At 35.5% G+C, this 23563-nt stretch overlaps 2 protein-coding genes and 1 long non-coding RNA gene across 5 annotated transcripts; 2 read left to right on the top strand and 1 right to left on the bottom strand.

Moving 5' to 3' along the window:
• Positions 1-2524: 2524 nt before the first annotated feature.
• LOC130721198 (protein ENHANCED DISEASE RESISTANCE 2-like) lies at positions 2525-3660 on the top strand. The gene has a single exon (XM_057571952.1). It carries the CDS (start codon positions 2634-2636, stop codon positions 3528-3530), a length of 897 nt encoding a protein of 298 aa, XP_057427935.1. The 5' UTR covers positions 2525-2633; the 3' UTR covers positions 3531-3660.
• A 1672-nt stretch (positions 3661-5332) lies between these two features.
• LOC130718225 (uncharacterized) lies at positions 5333-8568 on the top strand. Its single transcript, XM_057568754.1, has 5 exons — positions 5333-5597; positions 5675-5770; positions 6242-6364; positions 7297-7336; positions 8213-8568. The coding sequence occupies exons 1-5, from the start codon at positions 5475-5477 to the stop codon at positions 8284-8286; spliced, it is 456 nt and encodes a 151-aa protein (XP_057424737.1). The 5' UTR covers positions 5333-5474; the 3' UTR covers positions 8287-8568.
• A 6438-nt stretch (positions 8569-15006) lies between these two features.
• LOC130721552 (uncharacterized) lies at positions 15007-19698 on the bottom strand. 3 transcript variants are annotated; one of them, XR_009013507.1, is made up of 6 exons: positions 19446-19698; positions 18472-18539; positions 17527-17651; positions 16502-16805; positions 16253-16376; positions 15007-15320 (listed from the first exon to the last, which is right to left on the bottom strand). It is a non-coding gene; the product is annotated as an uncharacterized LOC130721552 (long non-coding RNA). The 3 variants fall into 3 exon arrangements; XR_009013505.1 differs by having other exon boundaries at positions 16253-16805; XR_009013506.1 differs by having other exon boundaries at positions 16253-16805; positions 17527-17656.
• Between the last annotated feature and the right edge of the window lie 3865 nt (positions 19699-23563).

Genomic DNA, 23563 nt, shown 5'->3' on the forward strand with positions numbered 1-23563 from the left:
TTGGGGATCTGACTTGACCTTTCGGTTGAGTTGGATGATTGGACTTCAAGCTCCAATGACTGGAGGGGGGTCATTTGCAAAAAGAGACTTCAATGCTCAAGTTAGTTTATTATCGAGTAGAGTAACAGTAGTAGAAACTGAAAGTGTGCATCCCTCAATTGTGATTGGCAACCCCTTATTTGTAAGTAAGGTTGTTACCTTGGTTGCTTGCTCCTTCTATCAGGAAAGTCCAAGATATCTAGGGAGTGATTTGAGGAGGATGAAGATCCTCGCTTATCTCTTTGACTCACGATGAAGTCCGTTGTAGTTGGGCCAACTCGGCCCAGATTGCAGCTTGTGCCAAAGAGGCCAATAATTCGGTCCCTAACAGTTTCTGACCCATATTTATATCGAGGTATATTTTGATGGTTTGTGTCGGAGTTTTCCTTTTTCATCAAAACAAGTATTACAATACTTGTAGAATTATACTGAAGAGAGATTGAAACAGTTTGTTGGCAGAGGATAAGATTTCTCTGTTTTTTTGTAGGTTTCATCTATTACCTTTGTTTTCATTGCTTCTTTTCTCTCTTCATATGGTATTTTGTTCAAGTTTGTGTTGGTGAATGGAGACAGTGACATTCTTAGCGGAGCTTTTTTGTGCTGCCTGAAATTTTAGATTGGGTGTTATGATTGTTTTAATTTTGAGTACTAGTGGTAGTGGATGTGCTTTGCTTCTATACAATCTTCAAGAAAGCATGTTTTCTATTGTGCCAAAATAAAATAATCTCTGTGGAATAGTTAAATGTGATTTACCTTCGTCATTTAGTTTTGTGCTTAACGTATGTATGAGTTCTAGAAACATTCAAGAGAGAGTCAAACTTTAGTTACTTCGATTTTTTGAACATGTTGATATCAATACTAGATGTTAGAACTGGTGCCAAAAGTAAATTCACAAGAGAACCAAAACAGAGTGCAACGAAGAATCAATTGGATTCAGGTATGAATTGTATATTACTATCATATGGATGTACAAAGAGTAGAAGGAATGTACAGGGAATAGAGGGAATGGAATGGGGAACAGGGAAGGGAGAGGCTACCAAAAAGCCTAATCCCACTGGTTACCAAGAAACCAGCCCTAACTACCTATCTCCCAAAAACTGCTTTCTCTAACTAACTGAGGAAACAGCCCGCTAGGCACCAGCTATACAAGTGAATTGATCTTAGGCAGCATTCTTAAATCTCTTTCTAAAATACGTTGCACCAGTTGTTATCCTAGTTCTTAACAACTGGTTTATTGACAACTGGCCTATCACTAGATGTATCACAAAGCTAAAAGGTACTGACGATGTTAGAAATTCAGCAATAGAAGTTGGCAGTGGCATGCATCTATGGTATAAGGTGGCTGCATCATTTTGTTTATGAACTAGGTTTCAAGGTTGTCTTAGAGCTAGGAGAATGAGCAAAATGAGCTATTAACTGTTGAAATGAAGTTAATAAAGATGTCTCTCTACATCAAAATGATTTATAGTCTATGTTGAAGCATGCTTTATAACTATAGTGCTAAACCAGTAATTTGGAATTTTAGCTGTGGCCTGTGGTGTATAATTCTCATTTCAAATGTTCTTTCTTTAGTAGTCATTTTCTTTTTCTTGACTAGGTTGCATTTTTAAGGCTTGGGCTGAAAGTCTTAAAAATGTAATAGAGCAATGATATCTATACAGAAACTTTTCACACTCGCGAGTTTGTGAAAATACCGTTGTTCAAGTTTAAAATTGATGAAATTCCTAATTTTGTACCCAGCCTGTTGCTGCCTGCTGATCAATATCATAATTCATAACATAAACAATAGGAAATATGCATGATATTGTTCTCGTTCGCTTAACTACTAAACTCGGCTGTCATGTTTATTACTTTATGATGGGTAGTGTGAGTGTGACTTTCGCTGAAGGACCTGTATAATGCATTGAGTCTATATAATAAATTTTGGAACAACTGAACAATGTGGTGAGAATTGAATGTGGGGGCAAGTCCAAGTATGAAAACTACTCTAAGCATTACTAATGAGTTATCTATAAGTATCTCTATCTATTTGATATGGTTTTGGACGTGTTTATTCGAGATGTACAAAAGATCAATTCTTACTGCATAATGCTTGCGAATGATATAGTTCTAATTGACAAATCGAGAGAAGAGGTTAATTCTAGACTTGGAATTTGGATAAAGAGCTTAAAATCTAAGAATTTTTGCTAAAGCAAGAGCAAGACATGTAGAGGATGCTTGGAAACGGACATCATACAACTTCTTGATGGACTAATCATATTTTGCTTAGTAATTTTTACTTTTTACACACAGAACAAGAGGATGCTTGGAAAAAAGAAAACACAGATTTAAAAATAAATTCTTCAAATGCTTCTTATTTGATACTCTATATTTTATACTTCGTTCATTAGGATCATTCAGGAACCAAAAACATAATTAATCTTATTTTTAAATAATATCTTAAGAAAAGCAATATCATGTTTTAGCTGGCTTTCTTACAAAGAGGCTGTATCGTAATTCCTAAAAATACAGGGATATCTTTTGTGAATAATAATTTTTCATTTCCCACCCCTATATTCCCTGAATTCTTATTAGTACACCCATCATCACAGTCCATGTTAAATGGAGTTCAGTTCAGCACAGTGCGCACCCTTCTGATAATGTGCCCCCAAACGAACACTCACCGGAGCTCCGGTGAAACAGTCGACTGGATCTCCGACGCAATCAACGGCGGCTCCCTACGCCACGTCGACCTCCACACCGGAACCAATGGCTGGGCCTCTCCACCGGGAGACCTCTTCTCTCTTCGCTCCACCAACTACTTCACAAAACGCCAGAAATCCCCCGCCGGAAACTACCTCCTCTCGCCGGCCGGCATGGATTGGCTGAAATCCACCGCCAAGCTCGAGAACGTGCTCGCACGCGCCGACAACCGCGTGTCAAACGCGCTCCGTACCCGGAAGAGCTTCATCTTCGCCGTGAACCTCCAAATCCCCGGCGGGAAGGATCACCACAGCGCGGTTTTCTACTTCGCAACGGAGGAACCGATCCAACCCGGTTCGCTTCTCGACCGGTTCGTGAATGGCGATGACGGGTTCAGGAACCAGCGGTTCAAGCTGGTGAACCGGATCGTGAAGGGGCCGTGGATCGTGAAGAAAGCGGTGGGGAACTACAGCGCGTGCTTGCTGGGGAAAGCGTTGACATGCAATTACCACAGAGGATCGAACTACCTCGAGATCGATGTGGATATTGGGAGCAGCGCGATTGCGAACGCGATTTTGCATCTCGCGTTGGGTTACGTTACTGCCGTCACGATTGACATGGGGTTTGTTATCGAGGCGCAGGCGGAGGAGGAGTTGCCAGAGCGGTTGATCGGTGCCGTTAGAGTTTGCCAGATGGAGATGTCGTCTGCTACTGTAGTGGATTCGTTATACGCGCCGCCGGTGGCGCGTGGGTCTGGGTTGGCTAAGGTGAATTGCCAGGAGGACGACGACGTTGGATCGGAGGCTTAATTTGTTTTTTTAGTGATAAAATTCATGTTTTCTTTCTTTTTTTTGGATTTTTTGCAAATAGTTATTTTCCTTGTGGATTCTTATTTCCCAATTCTTAAATATGAATGGAAAATATTTCTTGTTTACTCTATTTAAGTTGATATAGTTTTTCTTTTTGTAGAATAGGAAAAGATCTTGATATAGTTATGTTTCAATAAGAAAAATAATGTGAAAATAATAAAATGTAATTATTATTTACATATTTTCACGATGGAAAAACTAATTTCCATAGCATGTCTGTCAAATCAGATAGTAATAAAAGTAAAATATGAGATATTCTGTTTTTAAGTTTTAACTAATTTCATATTATTTTAACAAAGCCGGTTAGTTAATTAATGTGAGGTCATGTTAATCGACAATATGTAAGTGTCCCCATAAACAAGTTAGGTAAGTGTGAAGTGTCTATGGTAGGATTTATATATAATCTTATAGACATGTTGTGATCTATGGTCAATGGTCATGACTGAACTCAATCTAACCAAACTTTTGAAGAGCATAATTACGTTAATTTCATCTCTTCAATCTAAAAATTCATAAGTTCAAACATCTTATATTGCATCATCTCTGGCTCTAGCTTCAGGTTTTATGTTAATCCAATGCACTTTCAAACACCCAATCTTTAGGAGGCTGTTCTTTGTTCGCAGAGTCCTAGCTATTCTTGCCTTTTTAGTGTATTAATTTTTTGCTTCACGTCAATTTATTTCATAGTTTTTTTAAGATTCATTTTATAGGTAATATCGTAAAATTTTGCTTCTTCATATATGCATTAGGATGTTTGTATTCACATTTGCCAGCAGAAAACCAAGCTGGCATTTTGCATTGATAATAAATGGTCCATAAAGTTTGTAAACTAAAAAATAATACTGGTTCTTCATTTTTTTGATTAGTGTTAACGGGGATTCTTCTTTGGTTGTGTAAAGATTCTTCAATCGTGACCATTGCTGTTGGGCGTAATCTTTGATGCTGACACGAGGAGTACAATGCTGTTTACTATTTTAGGGCTCAATATTGTTTTCTTTTTGTTTCAAAAATAAATGAATGCAAAACTAGATGCCAAGCTGGATTGTCATAAAATAATCCTGTTCCTGTGCGTATCATTTCTTTAGGTGTGTAGCAAATTAATTAAAGACAGCAAGGAGATAAGGCTAAAAATCCAATGATGATCGGTTGCTATCTTTTATTCTGGAATCAACTCTTCCTAATTATTGGCCTAATTCCAACCAAATATAGGTTGTTTCACCTCAAAAAAGCCGAGGGTAATCTTATAATAATACAAAAATAAATCATAGTGTATATTGTCATTAACAAATAATCCAATTCAGGTGAAGATCGAAAACCAAACATTTCTCTAATTCTAAAGACCAAAGTTGCAATTATACTCCGATGAACTAAAATAAAAATTCACAATAATTACTGGGACAAAAACATATTTATATTTATCCAATTATCCCTTATAAAAAAATTACAACCTCCGTTCCTAGAAAGTGCACTAATCCTTTTTATAAGAACCAACTTGAAATTTTTAAAGAATTAATTATTTTTTGACAAGAATGTCCTTATTTAATTGAATTTCTCTCTCTTTCCACTTGCTATAGTATTAATGATGCATAGAAATTAAGAATAATGGGTGGAGGGTAACTTTGGAAAGTTGATATAAATTGAGAACAAATTTAATGCAATTATCTAGATTAGCTAAATTTCTTAAAGGGTGCAAAATGGGTGCTTGGTTCTTATATTAAGGAACTGAGCGAGCGAGTATAATTTTTTCATGGAAATTTGAATTTGCTTTGGCTCCTAAAAATTGAAGTGGCATGTGTTTCAGAGTTTTCCATTCCATTTCGAACACTTGACTCCACAACCCACCACTACACACAGTGTGAACCGTGAAGCGAGAAGAACGCAAAAATGGGGTATGAATACAATCAAGCCACAGACGGGCTTATGAAGCTATTCACAAAAGCCAATCACGATCTCGCTATGGTTCACCACCGTCTCGAAAAGGAGTTTCAACAGGTTTACCCTGACAACGTAAGCAAAAAAACCCCATTGCGCTTTTCACCATTTTTCCGAGTTCGTACCTTGAAATTGAAATTTGGTTTCTGCAGGCAAACCCTATGAAGCTGGTTTCAAGGATCAAAAAGGTGCAGGAAGATATATCAACCTTGAAGGGACAGTGCCATGAGCTTCTGGCTGCAAAGCAGGTTTTGATTCATTATTCTGCTGTTGGGCATTTTAGTAGGTTTTCTAGAATTGGATTTGGAAAACTACAAATTGCTTGTTTGGAAATAGAAACCCCTCTATAATTGTCGAAATTAATTATGGGAAGAAGCTTCCGTGAGTAGCTTACGAAATGGGGAAATTGGGGGAAATGTGGCGGTCGCCCCCAAGAGAATTTTTTTTAATTAATAGAATATTCAAAGTTGTTTGCACCCCGTAAAAATTTTATATTGACACTTTCAATTAGTGACTGATAACTTTGTTTAATGTGTTAAATTTTCGCCGCCTTACCCCGTATTTTTCTGTTTCTGTCCCTAAGTAGCTTCTGAGTGTAGGAATTGATTGTTAAGAAGGAGAAGCTGATTCGAACATGCTAAAAGTGTATTTTATGATTGATAAGTTATGCAGTTGTGTGCATATTTTGAAAGTGGTGTTTTGATTGGTAACTTGTGCAGGATTTGATAGATAAGGCTCAGATAACTCTGGTTGAGAACAGAAATTCGCTGCAGCGTATGCAAGCATCTGTGGGCATCCCTGTAACTGGTGAAGATGATGCTGCATTCACTAACTTCAAACAGGTAATTGTGTGTATGTGTTTGCCTGTTTTTTTTTTATTCTTATTCTTTTTGAAAGTTAGTCCTTTAATATCTTGAACAGATGAAGAGGTAACTTGTTATAGTTGGATGCGTGTTTCTTTCACGATGCCTTTTCTTATTCATGAATTGCCGAGTCTTAGCTTTTGGGGTAGAGTTAGGTCTAACCCAAATTATAAGACTCAGAAGTGCAGAGTGGTTCATGTAGCCTCTCAGGAGGAGATTTTACTTTTTAGTTGTTCAAAGTATTGCATTTGTGCTAAGTTCAAAAAAAAAAGTGGTCTCTTTCATTATGGAGGTAGTGAAATGGAGCATGATCGTAATTTACGCATGTTTCTTTTATTATTCTTAAAGGTTGCTATTTTCCTAGTGGTGTTTGAAATGTTTGCACCATTTGCCAGTAGAAAATAGAGGGTGGAGTAAAACAGTTTCCACTAAAGTTAAGGCTCAAAGTGGAAAAGGTTACATATTGTTTCCAATTTCTATCTTCTCATATTTCTGTTATACTGAAGAAACTCATCAATGAGAGAAAACTGGAAGTGATAAAGTTGATCTGTCTGGGTTGTGTGAGTACAAGTATTTATAATGAGGGAAAGCTTGCATAACAGGCTGTGATCTAACTGAAACTAACCAAAACTAGTAGAACTACCTTCTAATAGAAAGCTAATGTGCTCTTAGCTAACTGCAACTGGCATGTGCCCCACCACCGGCATACCTAACTACTCAGTACAATTGTAATTACAATGGTGAATACAGTTGCAAGTTGCAATAGTGTTGCTATACTCTATCACGTACCAAAGCAGTTAAACTGATTTTAATCCCAAATTTTGTGTCTCTCCAGTTTTCACATATGGTCAACAAAATAGAACCGGCGTGTAGATGAAATGGTTTTTACACAATTTTAATTGATTGTGCAGGTAATTGAAGAATGGACAGCTCAAGTAAGATCCAAAACAGGTGAGGTGTTTCAAGATCTTTTTGTTTTGACAATTTTCCACACAGTACATTTGATACCCTTATTTATTTGATGTGCATCCTCATTCATGAACTAGCAAAATTTAGTGGCTGTCAAAACAAAGTTCAAGACCCAATTTGTATTTTATGCTAAAAATATAAAGAGATGGCAAAAATTGTTGTTTGGATCAATTTCACCATCTTAGAAGTAGGAACTTGCTTTATGAATTTAAATTTCCTAGTACATGCATTAGTTAGTTAATAGGGTGGACTGTGGAGAGGAGTACCTAGGGCTTGGTTCATGCAGTAAAGAGAGGGTGAATGGAGTTGAGGTAGACAACGTCTGTGAAGAGTGCAATGATGAAAGGGGGAGAAAATAAGTGATCACTTCTCAAATACAGTTGTCGTCGGAGGCATCAGTTTCTGACAAAGGGTAGATTGCAGTTAGGTTATGCCAACATAACACTGTTGTCTTGGTCATAAATGGGCCCGTTTGGAAGAGCTTATTTTATAGCATAAGCTCTTATACAGGTTTTTGGAATAGTTTGTGTAAACAACTTATGACCTGTTTTGAGCTTATACTTATCTATAACCTATTTTGAGCTTATTTCAGTAAGTTTTTCAAAATTAGCTTATGAATAAGCGTTTATGCGATAAGCACTTATTTCTATAGGCGCTTAATTAGGCTGTTTACCCAAATGACTCATGATAGAATGGTGTGTCTCTCATTCTTTTCCCTTGTATGGTTGCTGCATTTATATTTAAGGGAAGGGCTATCTAAGAATAAGGAACTATTGCCTATTCTGATAAGTCCTTACATGTCAATGCTAGTATTCAGGAATGCAGTAACTAAATTTCAGCGACTTTCTGTCCATGCAGGAGATGAAACACATGATTCTGATTCTGGAGATATCAACAAACTGCTCTTCTCAGCCATAGTTCAAAGTAATTGAAGATGCTCTTTATGTCCAGTTCCCAGGGTTTTCACAAATGATATATAGTAGTAATATAACTCTGCTTCAATTGTTTACTTTCCTTTTAACCTCTAAGATGCAGCTGTTTTGGATTCTCTGACTTTTGTGCTTCTAATGTCCGAATTCGGAAATACTAGCAGAAAGCAAAGAAATAGAAATTTATACACAAACGGTGATAGTAGTAACTGTACCAAAAAACGATTATAGTAGCAAAAATGACCATCAACCATAGAGCCCCCTGCCATTATGGTTCTTGCATAACCTAATGAGGAGTCAGACCATGTATGTGAATTATGAAGAACCTGCATAATCTGTGACATGTTGGAATGCTAATTCAGGAAAGCTGAATGTCATGACATGGATCCCTTCATAACAAATTTGCAGCAGTGCTATTGGGTAGGGCAACACTATTGGTGGATTTAAATTAATATTTCATTATAATTCATAAAGGTACCTTTTCAACACAACTGTTAACCAGAGCTCAATCCTAAGACCTGATTTAAACTAGAACTCAGATATTAAAAAAAAACTTAGGTTTGTAGTAAATCATAGGTTTTATCTTTTTTTTTAGAGCAAAAAGTATTCAAAGTTACCGGCTCATTAGCATGTTATTTGTACTGATATTTAGAACTAGTTGTGAAGTAGTCTACATCGTCGCTTATACTGAATGTAACTTTATCTCAAAAATATGAGTAGCTACTTCGTGCCCTTTGCACCTCCCCCTCTCTTTACCAAACTAATAAAGCTATATGCAACCATAATTAGTGATTATACGAAAAGTTCTTTTTATACAGAATTATTAATTAAGTGCGTGTGGTCCGGGTGATAGCAGTAAAGAGTGAAATGGTGGATGATGGGGCATTACCCGCCCTGGTGATACAGAAATGGCGCCTTGAGTTTCTACCGGATGCATGGGCCTTAAGCAGAGTCTTAGTTTGGGTGAGAATCCCATCTTTTTCGATTGAATACTATGGCAAAAATTTTCTTAGGAAAATTGGAAAGTGACTCGGGCGCTTCATTAAGGCAGATGAACATACTCTTAAGGCCGCAATTTGATTCTCAGTGAAGGGGAGTCGACAGAGAGAGCTAGGTTTTCTTTAATATGTATTGAGATTTATCTTCGTAAGTCATTGTGTCCAAGTTCTCGATGAACAACAATGAGTATAGGGTGGAGTATGATGGCCTCCACCTCATATGCATCAAGGGTTGGTGCTTTGGAAACAAGATGGATCAGTGTGCCTTGTCCAAGGTGAGCGAGAATCAAGGGAAGCACGTGAACACCCAACAACATCGTGACGAGGAAGAAGAGGAGGAGGCCAATTTTGATCCCTAGTTGATTGCCAAGAAGCATGTTTGCAAGGTCATCCACCCTTTGCAAGGGCATCATCCATACCCTAGTTCGGGGATTAGGGGAATAAAGAGGTGCATAAGGGCTAGTCGCGATGAAGAACAGACCCACATCGATATTTGGAGCCCTAGTGGATGAGGTGGAGGACCAACCTCGTGCCGCCATTGATGCATGAAAAACTAACGCATATTTTTCTAGGCCAAAAGAGATATAACATAAGGTGAAAGAGTGTTTCAATGATGAGAAAACGAGAAAGCAACTACTGAAGAACAACATGAGGAATGGAAAAGGAAAGTGACTGAGTAAAGGGAAAGAAACTCGGAAGAGAAATCAACTGAGGTGTACAAAACCAAGGAACACAAGTATGGTCTGAAAAAGGATATATCTCAATCTTCTGAGCAAACAATGTCTACTAGTCCATTGTCCATAAATTGAACTGTCAAAAGCCTCATCATCTCTCATTTGCAATGTCCACGTAGACATCATCTGAACAGAACACGTGTCAAATGTCTTATTATAAAGCTCATAATCTACCAAAAGCAAGAACATGTCACATCAGAGGAACTGTTGCTAGTCAAGTCCACTTCCTATGAGAAGAAAGGATCATCACACAAAGTTGACATTTAACAAAGTGGCTCACATATATGGAGACTTATCTAAGTAAAGGAAGTAAGTTGTACCATTTACGAAAGATAAGTAAAACTTATCTCCTATGACATCTACACTTTGCATGATGAATAAGCATTTGAATGACTACTGAATGTCAAATCGTCCGCTGAAAAGTGACAAAAGAAAGAGAAATAGAAAGCACAATTTGTCTACACTTGATTTTCCCGAATCTGACAAGAGCACAACAATCAAGGGCAAAGTACAAAGTTGCCAAGTCTTCCGAAAGCTATGTAGCATGCTATTAGCCTAAAGAAGAAAGGTCATATCTAACAGCTACATCAACGATCAAGAAGTATTTAATGCATAACGAAGTACCAACTACTCTTGGATTAAAAGAATTGATAAATGTAAAATTCACAGCTCTAATGGACAATGAAGGCATGCTAAAATCATATGTTTGCATGCAAACTATGCTTCTTCCTAGGGGGTTTGCAATCAACTTGATAATTTGCAAAGGAGCTTTGTTTGGGGTTCAGAAAACGGTGTGAGAAGGCCTAGCCAAGTGGGGTGGGATGTTGTGTGTAACCTAAAAGCTCAAGGTGGGCTCGATTTCCAAAAGATGTTTTGAATTTAGTCAAGCTATGGTGATGAAACTAGGGTAGGGATTGATGAATAATTTGGGCACGGGTGATCTGTGGGAAATGTGGGCGGGGTAGTGGGGCTATTCTGTAATTGCGTATGAAGAATTCTGAATCCCTCACTTAGAAGGCTATTTCGAAGAATTGGAATACCTTATATGATGGTTGTCGTTGGAAGGTTGGGATGTGGGGAATCTCAAATTCTGGTCGGACTCTTGGCTCCTTTCTGGAATTATCTTTGAGCCAAGTTACAATGCAGCAGATCCCTTGAAACTTCCCGTTGCTCATTTATTTGACGAGGGAAAGGGGGTGGAAGCTGTATTTTTCACTAACTTTCTCCCTTAAAGGTACATCCAGGAGGTTCTTAGTTCGAATGGTTCAACAGATTCAAAGGGACAATACCGAGTTTTTTGGGTTGGCATGACCTCATGAGGTTTCACAATGAAATCAGCATATAATCTCGTGATTGGGAGCTCGACAGTGGGCAACAGAGGGATTTTAAAACAGTTGTGAAAGATTAACTACTCTCAACAATGGTGTTTTGACAAATTCAATGAGGTTCTGGAGATCAATGGCAGATTCAGCGATTTTTTCATTGTGCGATGTGTGCCAAGAGGATCTTGTGCACCTGTTCCTTGATTGCTCCACTGTGGCTCTGTGTTGGCAGTGGCTAGTTGGGAGTGATGTGGACACTAACTTCTTCTCCTTGGGTTTGGGCGTGTGGCTGGAGCACAATATCAAGGGTGAGAACTTGTATGTTGGTGCGATTAATTGGCCTCGTTTTTTCACCATGACGTTGTGGGCTATCTGGCATGTGAATAATGATTGGGTGTTTAACAGAGTCGAGCCTAGCATCATCAAAATCTGTGGACTGATTTGGTTATGGGAATGAAGCAGTAGGTGGATTCCTTGGTGGGGTTGGTGAGCAATATAATTCTTTTGATCGGCACAATGGTAGGAGGGAGCAGCTGCGCTAGGAGCCCCGAGGGCATGATTGAGCAAAGTTTAACGTCAGTAGTGCTGATTTGAGGGAGTTGGATGCAATTTGTGGGGGTGTGTTACGTGATTTTATTAGAAATTGGAGTACGGGCTTTTGCCGAAATCTAGGGACCTTCATTTGCGCCAATGCATTCCTTGTTGAGCTTCAGGCGGTTTCCACGAGAGTGGAAGTGGTGACCAGTTTGGATGTCCCCCGCGTTATAATTAAGAGTGTGGTGCTGGAAGTTGTTCAGTTGATGAATACCTCAGTGAGTTATGATCATCTGCATGCTAGGCTGCTTCGTCCTATTATCCAAATGAAGGACGATCACAATACTTTTAGGTTTCGTCATGTTCATATGGAGGCTAACACTCTTGTGGATTATCTGGCCCATGTTAGGTTTAACTTTCTTTTGAGTACCCACTTGCTTAACTTTCCGTTTAGGGAATGTCACTGGTTGATTAGCCTGGATAGCAGTGAGGTTGCACCCTTCGTTCCCACTCTTGTTTATATAGTATTTCTCTTGGAGTCTATCCCCTCCTTGTAACAAAAAAAAGTGTATGTGGTCCACGTTTGGGAGCCATAGGTAGCATTTGGTTGACTGATCGAAATGGAAATGAGACAAAATGAGATACAAGTTTTTTTTTATGTTGTCATGATTTTAAGATGGTACAAAACATGACACGTGACTCTCGAACGGTATATTTTGGTTTAAGTTAATGATAGAATCAGTGAAAACAGAACATAACACTTATATATATATATATATATATATATATATATATATATATAAAAGGTTTTGTCTTTCCACAACGATGTTAGTGCATACAGATTTAGAGAGTTCTTCAAGCGATATGGTTTATGGTCATCAGATCTAAAGTAAGATCCAATGGAAATGTTTTATCTATCAGATCTAAAGTAAGATCCAATGGAAATGTTTTATCTTATATATTGAAGAGCCAACCTGATCATACTACATGTTGTGTCAATCAGTATACATCAAGATTTCACACAAACACAATGTATTTACCTGTATGGTTGATATCCAAACCTGTAATTTGGTTAGGTTCTCGTCAAGGATATCTTTTCTTCTTTACTTCATTTTGGCTTATTTAATTTCTCCATGTCAAAGTTGTCCACCTTAATGGAGTAAATCTAGAAGTTGGATATCTATCTCGGCATTCATGTGCCAAATACTAGATATTATGTAAATGCTTGTTTGATGTTTATGCTTAGTTTGGGAAGTCCTTGTTTTTCAAAAAAAAAAAGAATATAAATATAAAAGTATCTATAAATTAATGAGATACAAACTATTATGGGTATAACTATATTAACAATGAATAATTATGAATGTTTTTTTTTCTTCATAAAATTAGCAGTTTTTTCTATAAATTTAGTGCAAACATTTTATTATAATTAAAATATAAATGAAAAAGTATTGTAAAATAAATATTGTAAAAAGTATTTATTGAAGTAACTTTTTCTACTCAATCAAACATTAACATAATGAAATTATATATGTATTCATATTTTGAAAAAGAGTTTAATTTTAATGTACTAAAAGTGTAAAAAACTATCAACCAATCAGATTTCAGAAATGTACTACATCATTCACTAAAATTAAATAAAAAATGGTTTTATATACATCCATAAAATCTGATTAATTAAAAATGTAAAAATTATTAATACTATCAATGCATGTGCATTTTTCTCTTTAAAAATGACTCAATATTACTTCGTGGCCCTCTATTATATTTGATGTGTGATTCTTGTCTCCATCTTTTTAGAAAATTTAGTTCCTAAACTTTTATAATTGTCACACTTAAGTCCCTCAATAATTTTTATCATACTTGAATCTATTCGATTACCATTTCCTGAGCAAAATCTTCCCAAATAAACTAACTTAATCATTTTAAATACTCTTCCCCTCATAGTTCATTGAAGAAAAAGCAAAGACGCAAAATTAATAACTTAATATATTCACACTCTTCTATCGCATCAACTATCATATCTCTTGTTTCTCATTGTTTTCTTTCTATAAAAAGTGAGTGTATGGGATGCCAACATGTACAACATTGTCCAATAAAAATGGACGGTGATAGAAGTGCAATGTTTTTCTTTTTGTATAATGTTTTTTATTCACATGCACTCCTACGGGAGAAATATAAAGAAAAGAGAAAAAAAAGAGATAGAAAGTATGAGATGAAAAGAAGTGGAGGAAGAGAAATATGATGAAAAAAGAAAGGAGAGAGATAGAAAGTATGAGATGTACCTAATAAGTGATACTAGTATATAGCCCGTTTGCCCGTGCGATGCACGGGTAATTTTTATTAAATCAATTTTTAATTATAATTATTGAGTAATTTTTTTTGACAGTATAATTATTGAGTATTTGATATATATAGAGTAATACAATAATATATTTACAATTTTAATTAGTAAAACACTTATATATTGTTATTATCTTCCTTTTATGTCTCAATGTTTCATCTTACTTATAAACATTAATTGGATAACTGTGCAATATTAAGTTTGGTTTGCCCTTTATAGTTAGTATGTAGCTTGTGGGTGTGATCTCTAGCACAATCTTGCATGTAAAAAATAAACAAATAATTCATGCAAAGAGCAAATAAGGTTATATAATATATGTTGCTCAAATGTTAGTTAATTGAATTAGCACCCAACCTTAGAGAAAATATTAGGAAATCATACAAATTAATTATTGTAAATCTTTTGAAAATTTTACTTGAAAACAATGTTCTTGGTAACAACAATTTGGTGGTACACAACAATCTGGAAAGGAACAACATAAAAATATAAAGGTTGTAACAACGAAGATAAAATTTGGTTTCAATATCATCGTGAATGTATTTCTTTTGAATAAACCAATTTGACATTTAAAATAGAAAAGAGATATCACTACATCTTTTCTACATAGTTCGAAGTTCCACCTAAATTTTTTTATACAATTCCTTTTATTGAAAAAATATGAGCTAAAGCCGAATTAATCTTCAAAAGTATACAATCAATTTCATTTTTAATAGAAAAGAAACGACCACTGTCATGTAGAAAGTTATGTGTCAAATTTTTTATATTTTAAAATAATGTTACTAAGCATTAGCACATTAAAATGAATAAAAATTTCACTGTCAAAACCGGTCCTTGTCCTCCTAAAGTCACAATTGCACATATCATTCTTTTCAGTTTCTTTTTTAATAGGAAAGAAACGACGGCGGCCATGTCCAAAGACATGTATTAATGAAACCAATTTTTTTTATATTTTAAAGGAATGTTACTAAGCATTAACACATTGAATAGAAATTTCACTGCTAGAACCAGTCTTTTCCCTCCTAATGCCACAATTGGACATATCAGCTTGAACTCGTATATCTTCAACACCCTTCAAAAACATTCCTCCTTGCATCTTACACAATTTCTTCTGCAATGACAAAATCCACATTATGCAATAAATCAATCTTGATAAGTTTGTGAGTGAAAACTAAAACATAAAAACTGGAACTATAAGATTTTCAGGGTTTCAATTATAAGACTTTTTTGCCATTTCAAAGGCTTAAATTTAACATTTTGAGTTGAGTACCTTACTTCGAACTTATAAATGCATTGATCTTCGTGAAAAACTATAAAAACTGGAATCCTACAATGCTAACATCTTACAGTATTAAGCTTAACTTACCCACTGTAGACCAAGTATATATTCATTTCACCATTACTTCCATGTACTTTTGAAGAGGACAAAGGAGGAAGAAAAACTGCATTAACCTATTAACTAAAACATGTGACAGAGGGAAAAGAAATTCCAAAGGACTATATACAGAGGAAAAAATACACAATAAGCGAATCACCATAGTTCACCAAGTGAATCAATGCCATGGTACTGGAAAGTCCTTCTATGATTCAGGGGAAGGTAATTGGGCTTGTGGGGGATGGGCAAATTAGAGATGCTATTGGGTTCTAGAGTTCTGAGGAGTTTTGGCTGTTCAAAAATTGAAGCTAACTCCAATGGTGATACATTCAAAAGTCAAAACTACCTAAGAGTGAACATTAGAAAGAGTTAAAGACCAAATCAATCACTGACTATAGCATCAATTGTAATAATTCCTAAACAATTAAAATTAAGGATAAACCTCCTGATTTTATATTATGCTGGTCCTTGTTTCAAGTACTTCAGGACTAATTAGACTGGTGAAGTTAATATTCAGGAACTGGTTAGATGGACAAAACACAACCTTTAACATGGTTTACGTTATTCATGGGCTAATATAAATGATGTTGTTTCTCCATTAATTACTACTAATTTGACTAAAAACAACCCTGAAGCATATAGCATGAAAGGTTAAAAATCAGATTTACTTGTCATCAATCAGATGGGTGGTGACTGATCCATTCTCTGCCCAATAATCCATGATGTGAGGCCCTAAGTTCCCTACTCAAGAGTCTAACCTTCCTCACTTGCAGCACTCCTGATGACCATCCTCTTCATAGAAGAAAGGCATGACCATTTCAAAACCAACACCAAAAAAACCAAAGCGTGAGAATGAGAATCACAATTGAAAAAAAGACCAGTAGTGTCACTAAAAAGAAAAAGTCTAGAAAATATACATTGTCAATGTTGTCGCGGTTCCAAAGAAGCAAGAAAAGTCAATTTGCAAATCGAACAACTAACTACCAAATACCAATATAAGTCAAATGAAGAGGGGATTAGGCACAATGCATAAATCAAGCCAGAAGAAATTCAGTATATATACATTTACCACCAAGTTTTGCACAAGTTTCCTTTCCCAACTAATGTTCAATGCGCTAATCCTGTGGCTCCTCAAACAACTCTCCAATCTAAGTACTGCAGATTGTTGATCCTTACCAAAAGGTTTCTCCAAAACAACACATTTCCATCCACCAAGATCAGCTAATAAAAGGAAGAAAATGCAACCATTAACAAAAAGAATCAAATTCAGGATTACCAGGAACAAAAATTGTAAAAGAGGAATACTAACGGCACAAACGGTTGCATATCTATCATATGAGAAGCAAGCAATTGCAATCACTTTGGGGAGACTAACCTTCCCACGCACTATCATTCATCATATATGCCCTATTCTCGAACTTGCATATCTTTGCAGTTTCAAAACCTCTCATCATTCTATACCACCAATATATATTATCTCTCAAATTAGCCACAGCTACCAAAATGGTTTCACATGGAGAAAATATCAAATGTTTTTTCTACTCTATGAAAAAGGTGAACCCGTTCCAAAATGGTTTCACATGTGTTCTGATAAAATTTCTGGATATAAGAAGCTTTCTTATTCATAGATTTTTTCCCACAATTATAAACTTTGACATCTTGGAAGCTAAGTCTCCAATTGTAAGCCTTGTACTCTCTCTCCTCATGCTCATTAACAGCCAATGTTGACTACTAATGACACTAATGACTTTTTTTAATAGTTATCAAGTCAAAATATATCAGCAAGTGATTTGATTTTTAATTAACATTTAAGTTTCAATCATTCATAATTAAACATAAGGGTAGATCCAGCGTTTGATAGTGCAACTGAATAATGGTTGCCAGGTTTTGTTTGTCCTACATTAATAGACATGAGATATCACAAAAAAATAGTAATTATTACCTCTGCAAATTCCTCTTGCTTGGACCCAAACATGTTGAAGAAGAATGCAAAAGCATATTTAGTATCCAGAAGGCGGTTTTTAATATATTGGTGAACTTTGCTTAATCTTCTTAGCTTGAGGAAATCTGAACTACAAAACACAAAAGACAATGAGAAGCAGTTATTTCCACAACGAAATGAATTTTTAACAAACTAATTGTATCTTTACATCTGAATGTTACTCTTCTACCCTAATAACCATGTGACGAAAAACTACTAATTCTCAGTAAGAAGTAAAATTATACAGAAGATTAAGCCCATATCAGATGCCCTTAAAGTTAAGAAAAATAGATCAACATGTATCTTATGCTCCCAAAATCTTATCAATTGAATCGCAACAGAGCACCATGAGTATATAAAATATGAATCCACCAATTTAAATTTTAAAATTAATTAAAATATATAACTCAGCAGATGATATACATTGAGTGCATTTCCTTCAATATTTCACCAAGAGGTAGCATGTTCCTAAGTATATCTAGAAGATTGTCAAAGTTTTAATGACATTTATCTGCATTCTGTAGGATAGTGAGAACATAACAGGGCACAAATAGAAACTCAGAGAAAAAATGTCAAGAAGCCAACTTAAAGCATTTTCCTATGTATCAAACCACACAACAAAAATTGTATCATATACATCTTAAACAAACACAAGAGGCTGTTCTACCCAATCTTCAACATACAAATATCACTTTTATCATCCCAAAATGTTTTTGTGTGATCTTGCTTTTTCTGAAACCGCAAAGCATACATTTAGATGTAAATTGGATATAGTTTACTTCATTTAGATGCAAATAAACTATTCAGAGGGGTTAACTTAAAAGGCTCATGTTATCAACTATTAAACTTTTCCCCAGTAACAGTATTAATTGATGAGTACACAATTAAGAAAGAAACAATCTTAACCTCGGATCCACTGAAAGATTTCTTGTTCAAAACTTGCCGACATCCCTCCTCATATTACGCAGCTCCAGCTACAACCGAGATTAATCCAATGGAAAATATTAAACTAAAAGAAGACCAAATTCAAAGAGGTGTGCAATATTAGAAAATATAAAAATCCATATAAACAACCAAACCAAAGGGAGCAAAAACTTAATGAACTCGCAAAGCAAGTAGAAGCTTAAAATATATAATGTTATATATATAATGAGAAGGAAAAAGAGTCCACTTTCTATATATAATCTACTTCAGTTAGAGTTGGTACACACTTCATCTGTGTATTGTTGCCCTAAAAATAAGGAAGAAACATAGTAAGCAGTCCTTAGAAATCAAGCATCAACCACAATATCATAAAATCAGTTGTCCAAACAAAAATTCAAGCAACTTCAGCATCAATGAGCATCATCTGGACATCAAATGAGTTTAATAGTTCTCTAACAGGATAGAGTTCCCACAACTCAAGAACCGTAACTTTCACTCTTCAGAAATCACTTCCACCATAAATAAGTCTTTTGATAGAACTAATAGCACCAACAATCTCAGAAATTGATAACAAATTATTGCATGCGGAAGTGGCAGATGCAACTGGAAGGGGATGTGAACTGTGGTGGAGTGAGGGTTGTGAGAACATTTTATAGGCTAATGGATCTGAAGAAACATTCAAAGGAGAAAAACTTATGTAAAGCCTACCCACTCTAACTCTCCATCTACAAACCTAACCCCCCCAACTTCAAATCAGATTGGACATGACAGATGCATCAAAAATCAAGGAGTTGAAGATCAAAGTGACAGCCCAGAATGGTTGTAACAAAAGGCACATCTAATAAAAAAATATCACATAAAAAATTCGAATGAAGTACAAAATTAGGAGGAAAGGTATGAGAACTACTAAGCTACAGTGGGCTTAAGTTCATTGAAGAATTGTTGGGAATGCTTACCCACGTAATGGTTAACGTGATGGCCAACGCCGGAGAATGCATGGGAAGGCGCCGAAGATCGTGGAAAGTAGATCTTCTGGACCGAGTGAGGTCGAACAGTTGCCACGGGAAAATCAGTGACGTTTGTACAGTCGGACAAGCAAGAAATCGGGAAAAAAGGACGGAATTTCTAAATGAAGGGTGGCAGAAGGGAACGTGAGAAGGAAGCTTCTTTTCCATCTTTTCTCGCGAGATAGGGAGGAGGAAGAGAACGTGGAACAGTTCTGAAATGAAAAGCAACGTTGTTTTGACCTTTTGAGTTAAAAAAAAAATGAGCCAAGAAAGCAGGACAGGTGGCAAAACGTCATTGGAGGTCTTTTAGGAATAGTAACTCAAGAATAAGATGTAGTAGATAATAGAAAATGAGAAAAGTGAAATAAAATTACAAATGGAGTAGAAAAAATATAAATGTTCCCGTATGATAGCTCAAGTGGTAGGAGCTGGAGATATATAGGGTTCAAGGATCGATTCTTAACGGGTGCAATTTATCTTTCAAATGTTAAAAAAAAAAAAAACATAGATGTGTCTGGCTTGTTTTTTATTTTAAACAATATCACATTCAATGAACTACTGCAACTGCTACAGAAAATGCACAACTTAAGTGATTCATAATTCTATACTATATCTATATTCTTGGTTGGTTGACACTACTCTTTATGGCAAACGTAAATTATCGCATCATGATATTCACATTTTTGGGTGGTGAGTGGAATTGTGTGAACTTGGAAAATTTGGTTGACTAAATGACTAGCTAGTGTTTCAACTTCCAATTTCAATATAGAATTAGAATGAGATTCTATCAACAATAGGATACAGGATTGAAATCCTCAGAGTCCATTTGGGTTGTGGGTTGTGCTTTGATGTTTGATAAATCAAATCATTGAAAAAATAATTGTAAAATTGTAATTGTTTTATTTATCTATATTTTTTTGGTTACAAGAGGAAAACGTTTTATTTATCTATATGATACAATTTAATTGATAAGAGAAAAATGAGACACTAAATCAAGAGTCACGCGAGTCGTCCCCTGCATCATGCGTACTGCACAGTGTTAGCAAGTGCATACGAATCACATGGCACTAGGCGTGCAAAATTCTCGCATCTATGGTAAAGAGCAATGGAAAACGCGTTTGGTTGGACGGAAAATGGTCAAGGATGGCCAACATAAGATAATCAAATCCTTATAGTAAATATGATTCAATATATTTTAGTTCATGACATATAAACTTTTATCTAAAATGATCATTGTAAAAATTTTGTATAGCTTTTCAACCCTTAACATTTATTTTGATCACACAAAATTTTCTTTTATTAAATTTAGTCCTCCTCCCGGCCTCCCCTATTCCATCACCACATTCTTTCCACCATATTAGCTAACCTTTCACCTCCTCCTTCCCACCTCCACTATTAATTCTGAGCACAATACCCCTCATCTCCAAACTCCACTATCGCCGCTGTCATCATTATTGCCAGTGCCACCACCATTGCCACCATCATCATCATCACCTTCCAACACCAACACCACCACCAATTCCATTGCTACCGTCATCATCCTACAACACTGTCACCGCCACAGTATTCTCCACCAACACCATCCACCACCATCGTCATTTCCATTGCATCGTCATTACCACTACCGCCACCGCCTCTATCGTCATTGCGACTAACACTACCTCCACCGCCATTGTCATTTTCACCACCGCCATCGTTATCGTCACTGGATCACTTTTGTAACTTTTTACTTAAATCAAATATTTTGATTGGACTTTCAAAGATAAGAAAATACAATTTTTTTTTTCAAAACATGCTCTAACAAACACATAATAAATATCTAATAATAGATGTTACTAATCACAAATATTTCCCAAACTACAGGAATATAAAAGTAGAGTGCTTTCCACCTCCTTAGTTTTTTTATAAGCAATATAAATTATATTGAAAATGAAGTACAAGGGTACTTTAACCCAATACAAGAGAAAAAGAAGGAAGAAAAACATACAAGAGAAAAAGAAGGAAGAAAAACTAAGTTTAATTGCATTTACATTGACAAATACTACCAAAGTTACCCCACTACCTCCTTGTGAAAAGGTTTTAGAAAACAGACTTCATTAAAACCTTACTAGAAAAAATCTCCTTAGGAAAGCCTAATGAAGAAAAAAGAGTATACAATTTTCTAAAATTTTCTAAAATTAAGAGGTAATTTCCAAGTAAAATCAAACACAATCCCATTCCATAACCGCCAAAGCAGCACAGCGACCAAATATCTTCATCACGCAAACCTTCTTGCCATTAATTCCATAGCCAGTCCCTCCATCACGCAACAGCCACACAGCAACAGGTAGGAAATGCCTTAATTTATAACAAAACCACATCCATTCCTTCATATAAATCAATCCACCACTTTAGCACCTTTTTGCCCCCTCCACGTAGCCTTACCTGGACAATAATTCACACACACAAAGAAGCCAAACATAAAAGAGGATTTGAAATCCATTCAAACAGTGATGATATAAACCCAGGATGTTTTGCATAACCTGACCTGGATCAGGCTCAACACACTATCAACATCAACATGGCCTCCACGAAAAATTATATTGTTCCTGCAGCACCAAATAGACCAGATACTAGCAACCCATATCACCTTAAAAAGTTCATTCCGTTTAACCCACCTCCTTAATTATGTCAACAAGAAAGTGTCCTTTTCAAAAAAAAAAAAAAGTGTCACCTATACCAATATACATTCACCATAAAGCACATCACCAATAAAAGTAATCTGCTAAAAAATAACAGCACACCAGTTGAACCTTCTATTAACTAAAATCTGCATATTTACTGATGGGATTGCAAAACAGAGTAGTTAAAAAGCTATAGCATCCAGTGGCTAAAAAAGTAGACGTTTAAGATGAAAAAAATAAATTGAGCTTTCATATGAAAAAATAAAAGGGTAGAAGACTAAGAATTAGATGGAAAAAAAGTAGAAGAATTAGAATATATTAAGAGCTTTCTTTCTCTCTTAAAAGAAAATACGAAAAAGTAAATCACAACACAAAAGAAATGTAGAATAGAAACAAATTAAAAGGAGGACTTCAAACCTATTTGCAGAGGAACCTAAGCCGCATGAGGAATGATGTTGGAGATGTGCGACAATGATGAGTGGCAACGATGCTCGATGGTGGGGTGACGGCGAGGCTCAACAGCAGAGAGGTAGGCATTGATCAATGGTGTGGGGAGTGGACTCCATTGTTAAGCACTTCTTACATACTTGATCATACGTTTTACTTATGTTTCTGACTATTGACGTTAGTTCTTCTTTTGTTTAATTGTTTTTGAGGTCTTAATTTCATAGACTCCTGAAAACCTGTTTGGTATTACCTGTTTTAAAAAACTGTTTTTGAAAACAGTTCTCAATTTTAGTTATAAAATTAAAAAACCAAAACAGCTAATATATGTTTTCAGTTTCTGTTTTTAGTTTTCAGATATCAGTTTTCTAAATGTTAGAAAACATGTCATTCAAATTGTTTTCTTCTTCTGAAAATTGTTTTTAAAATTGTTTTTGAAAATTGTTTTGAAAACTGAAAACAAAAACTGCAATTAGGGTCCGTTTGATTGCAGTTTCAGTTTTCAGTTTTTAGAACAGTTTTCAGAAATATTTTTTAAAAACAATTTTTCAGAAGAAGAAAGTAGCTTGAATGACATGTTTTTAAACATTTAGAAAACTGAGATCTGAAAGCTAAAAACTGAAACTGAAAACATCTTTTAGTTGTTTTAGTTTTTTTGTTTTAAAAACTGAAATTGAGAACTGTTTTTAAAAATAGTTTTTGAAAACAGGTCAGGTCGTACCAAACAGGTTTTCAGTTTTTAAAATCTGAAAACTGTTTTAAAAACAGCAAACAAACAAACCCATAATTTTTTGGTTTTTACTATAAGTCTTCTTATGTTTTAATTAACGTGTTCTTAGTTTCTTAAACTTTTAAATTTGTTATTTCTCATTTTATTCAGTTGGATACCTATATTGGACATATATATTTTATTTTTACATAAAATAAAACATATTAAATTATAGATGATATATTGTATTA

This window comes from Lotus japonicus, chromosome 5, assembly GCF_012489685.1.
Source record: "Lotus japonicus ecotype B-129 chromosome 5, LjGifu_v1.2".
Classification (NCBI taxonomy): Eukaryota; Viridiplantae; Streptophyta; class Magnoliopsida; order Fabales; family Fabaceae; genus Lotus; species Lotus japonicus.

Bases quoted from the DNA above. Each gene is read 5' to 3' on its own strand.
- LOC130721198 (XM_057571952.1), top strand. From the start codon at position 2,634: ATGTTAAATGGAGTTCAGTTCAGCACAGTGCGCACCCTTCTGATAATG.
- LOC130718225 (XM_057568754.1), top strand. From the start codon at position 5,475: ATGGGGTATGAATACAATCAAGCCACAGACGGGCTTATGAAGCTATTC. The intron at 5,771-6,241 runs GTTTTGATTCAT...TAACTTGTGCAG, and splicing joins AGCTTCTGGCTGCAAAGCAG to GATTTGATAGATAAGGCTCA. The intron at 7,337-8,212 runs GTGAGGTGTTTC...CTGTCCATGCAG, and splicing joins TCAAGTAAGATCCAAAACAG to GAGATGAAACACATGATTCT.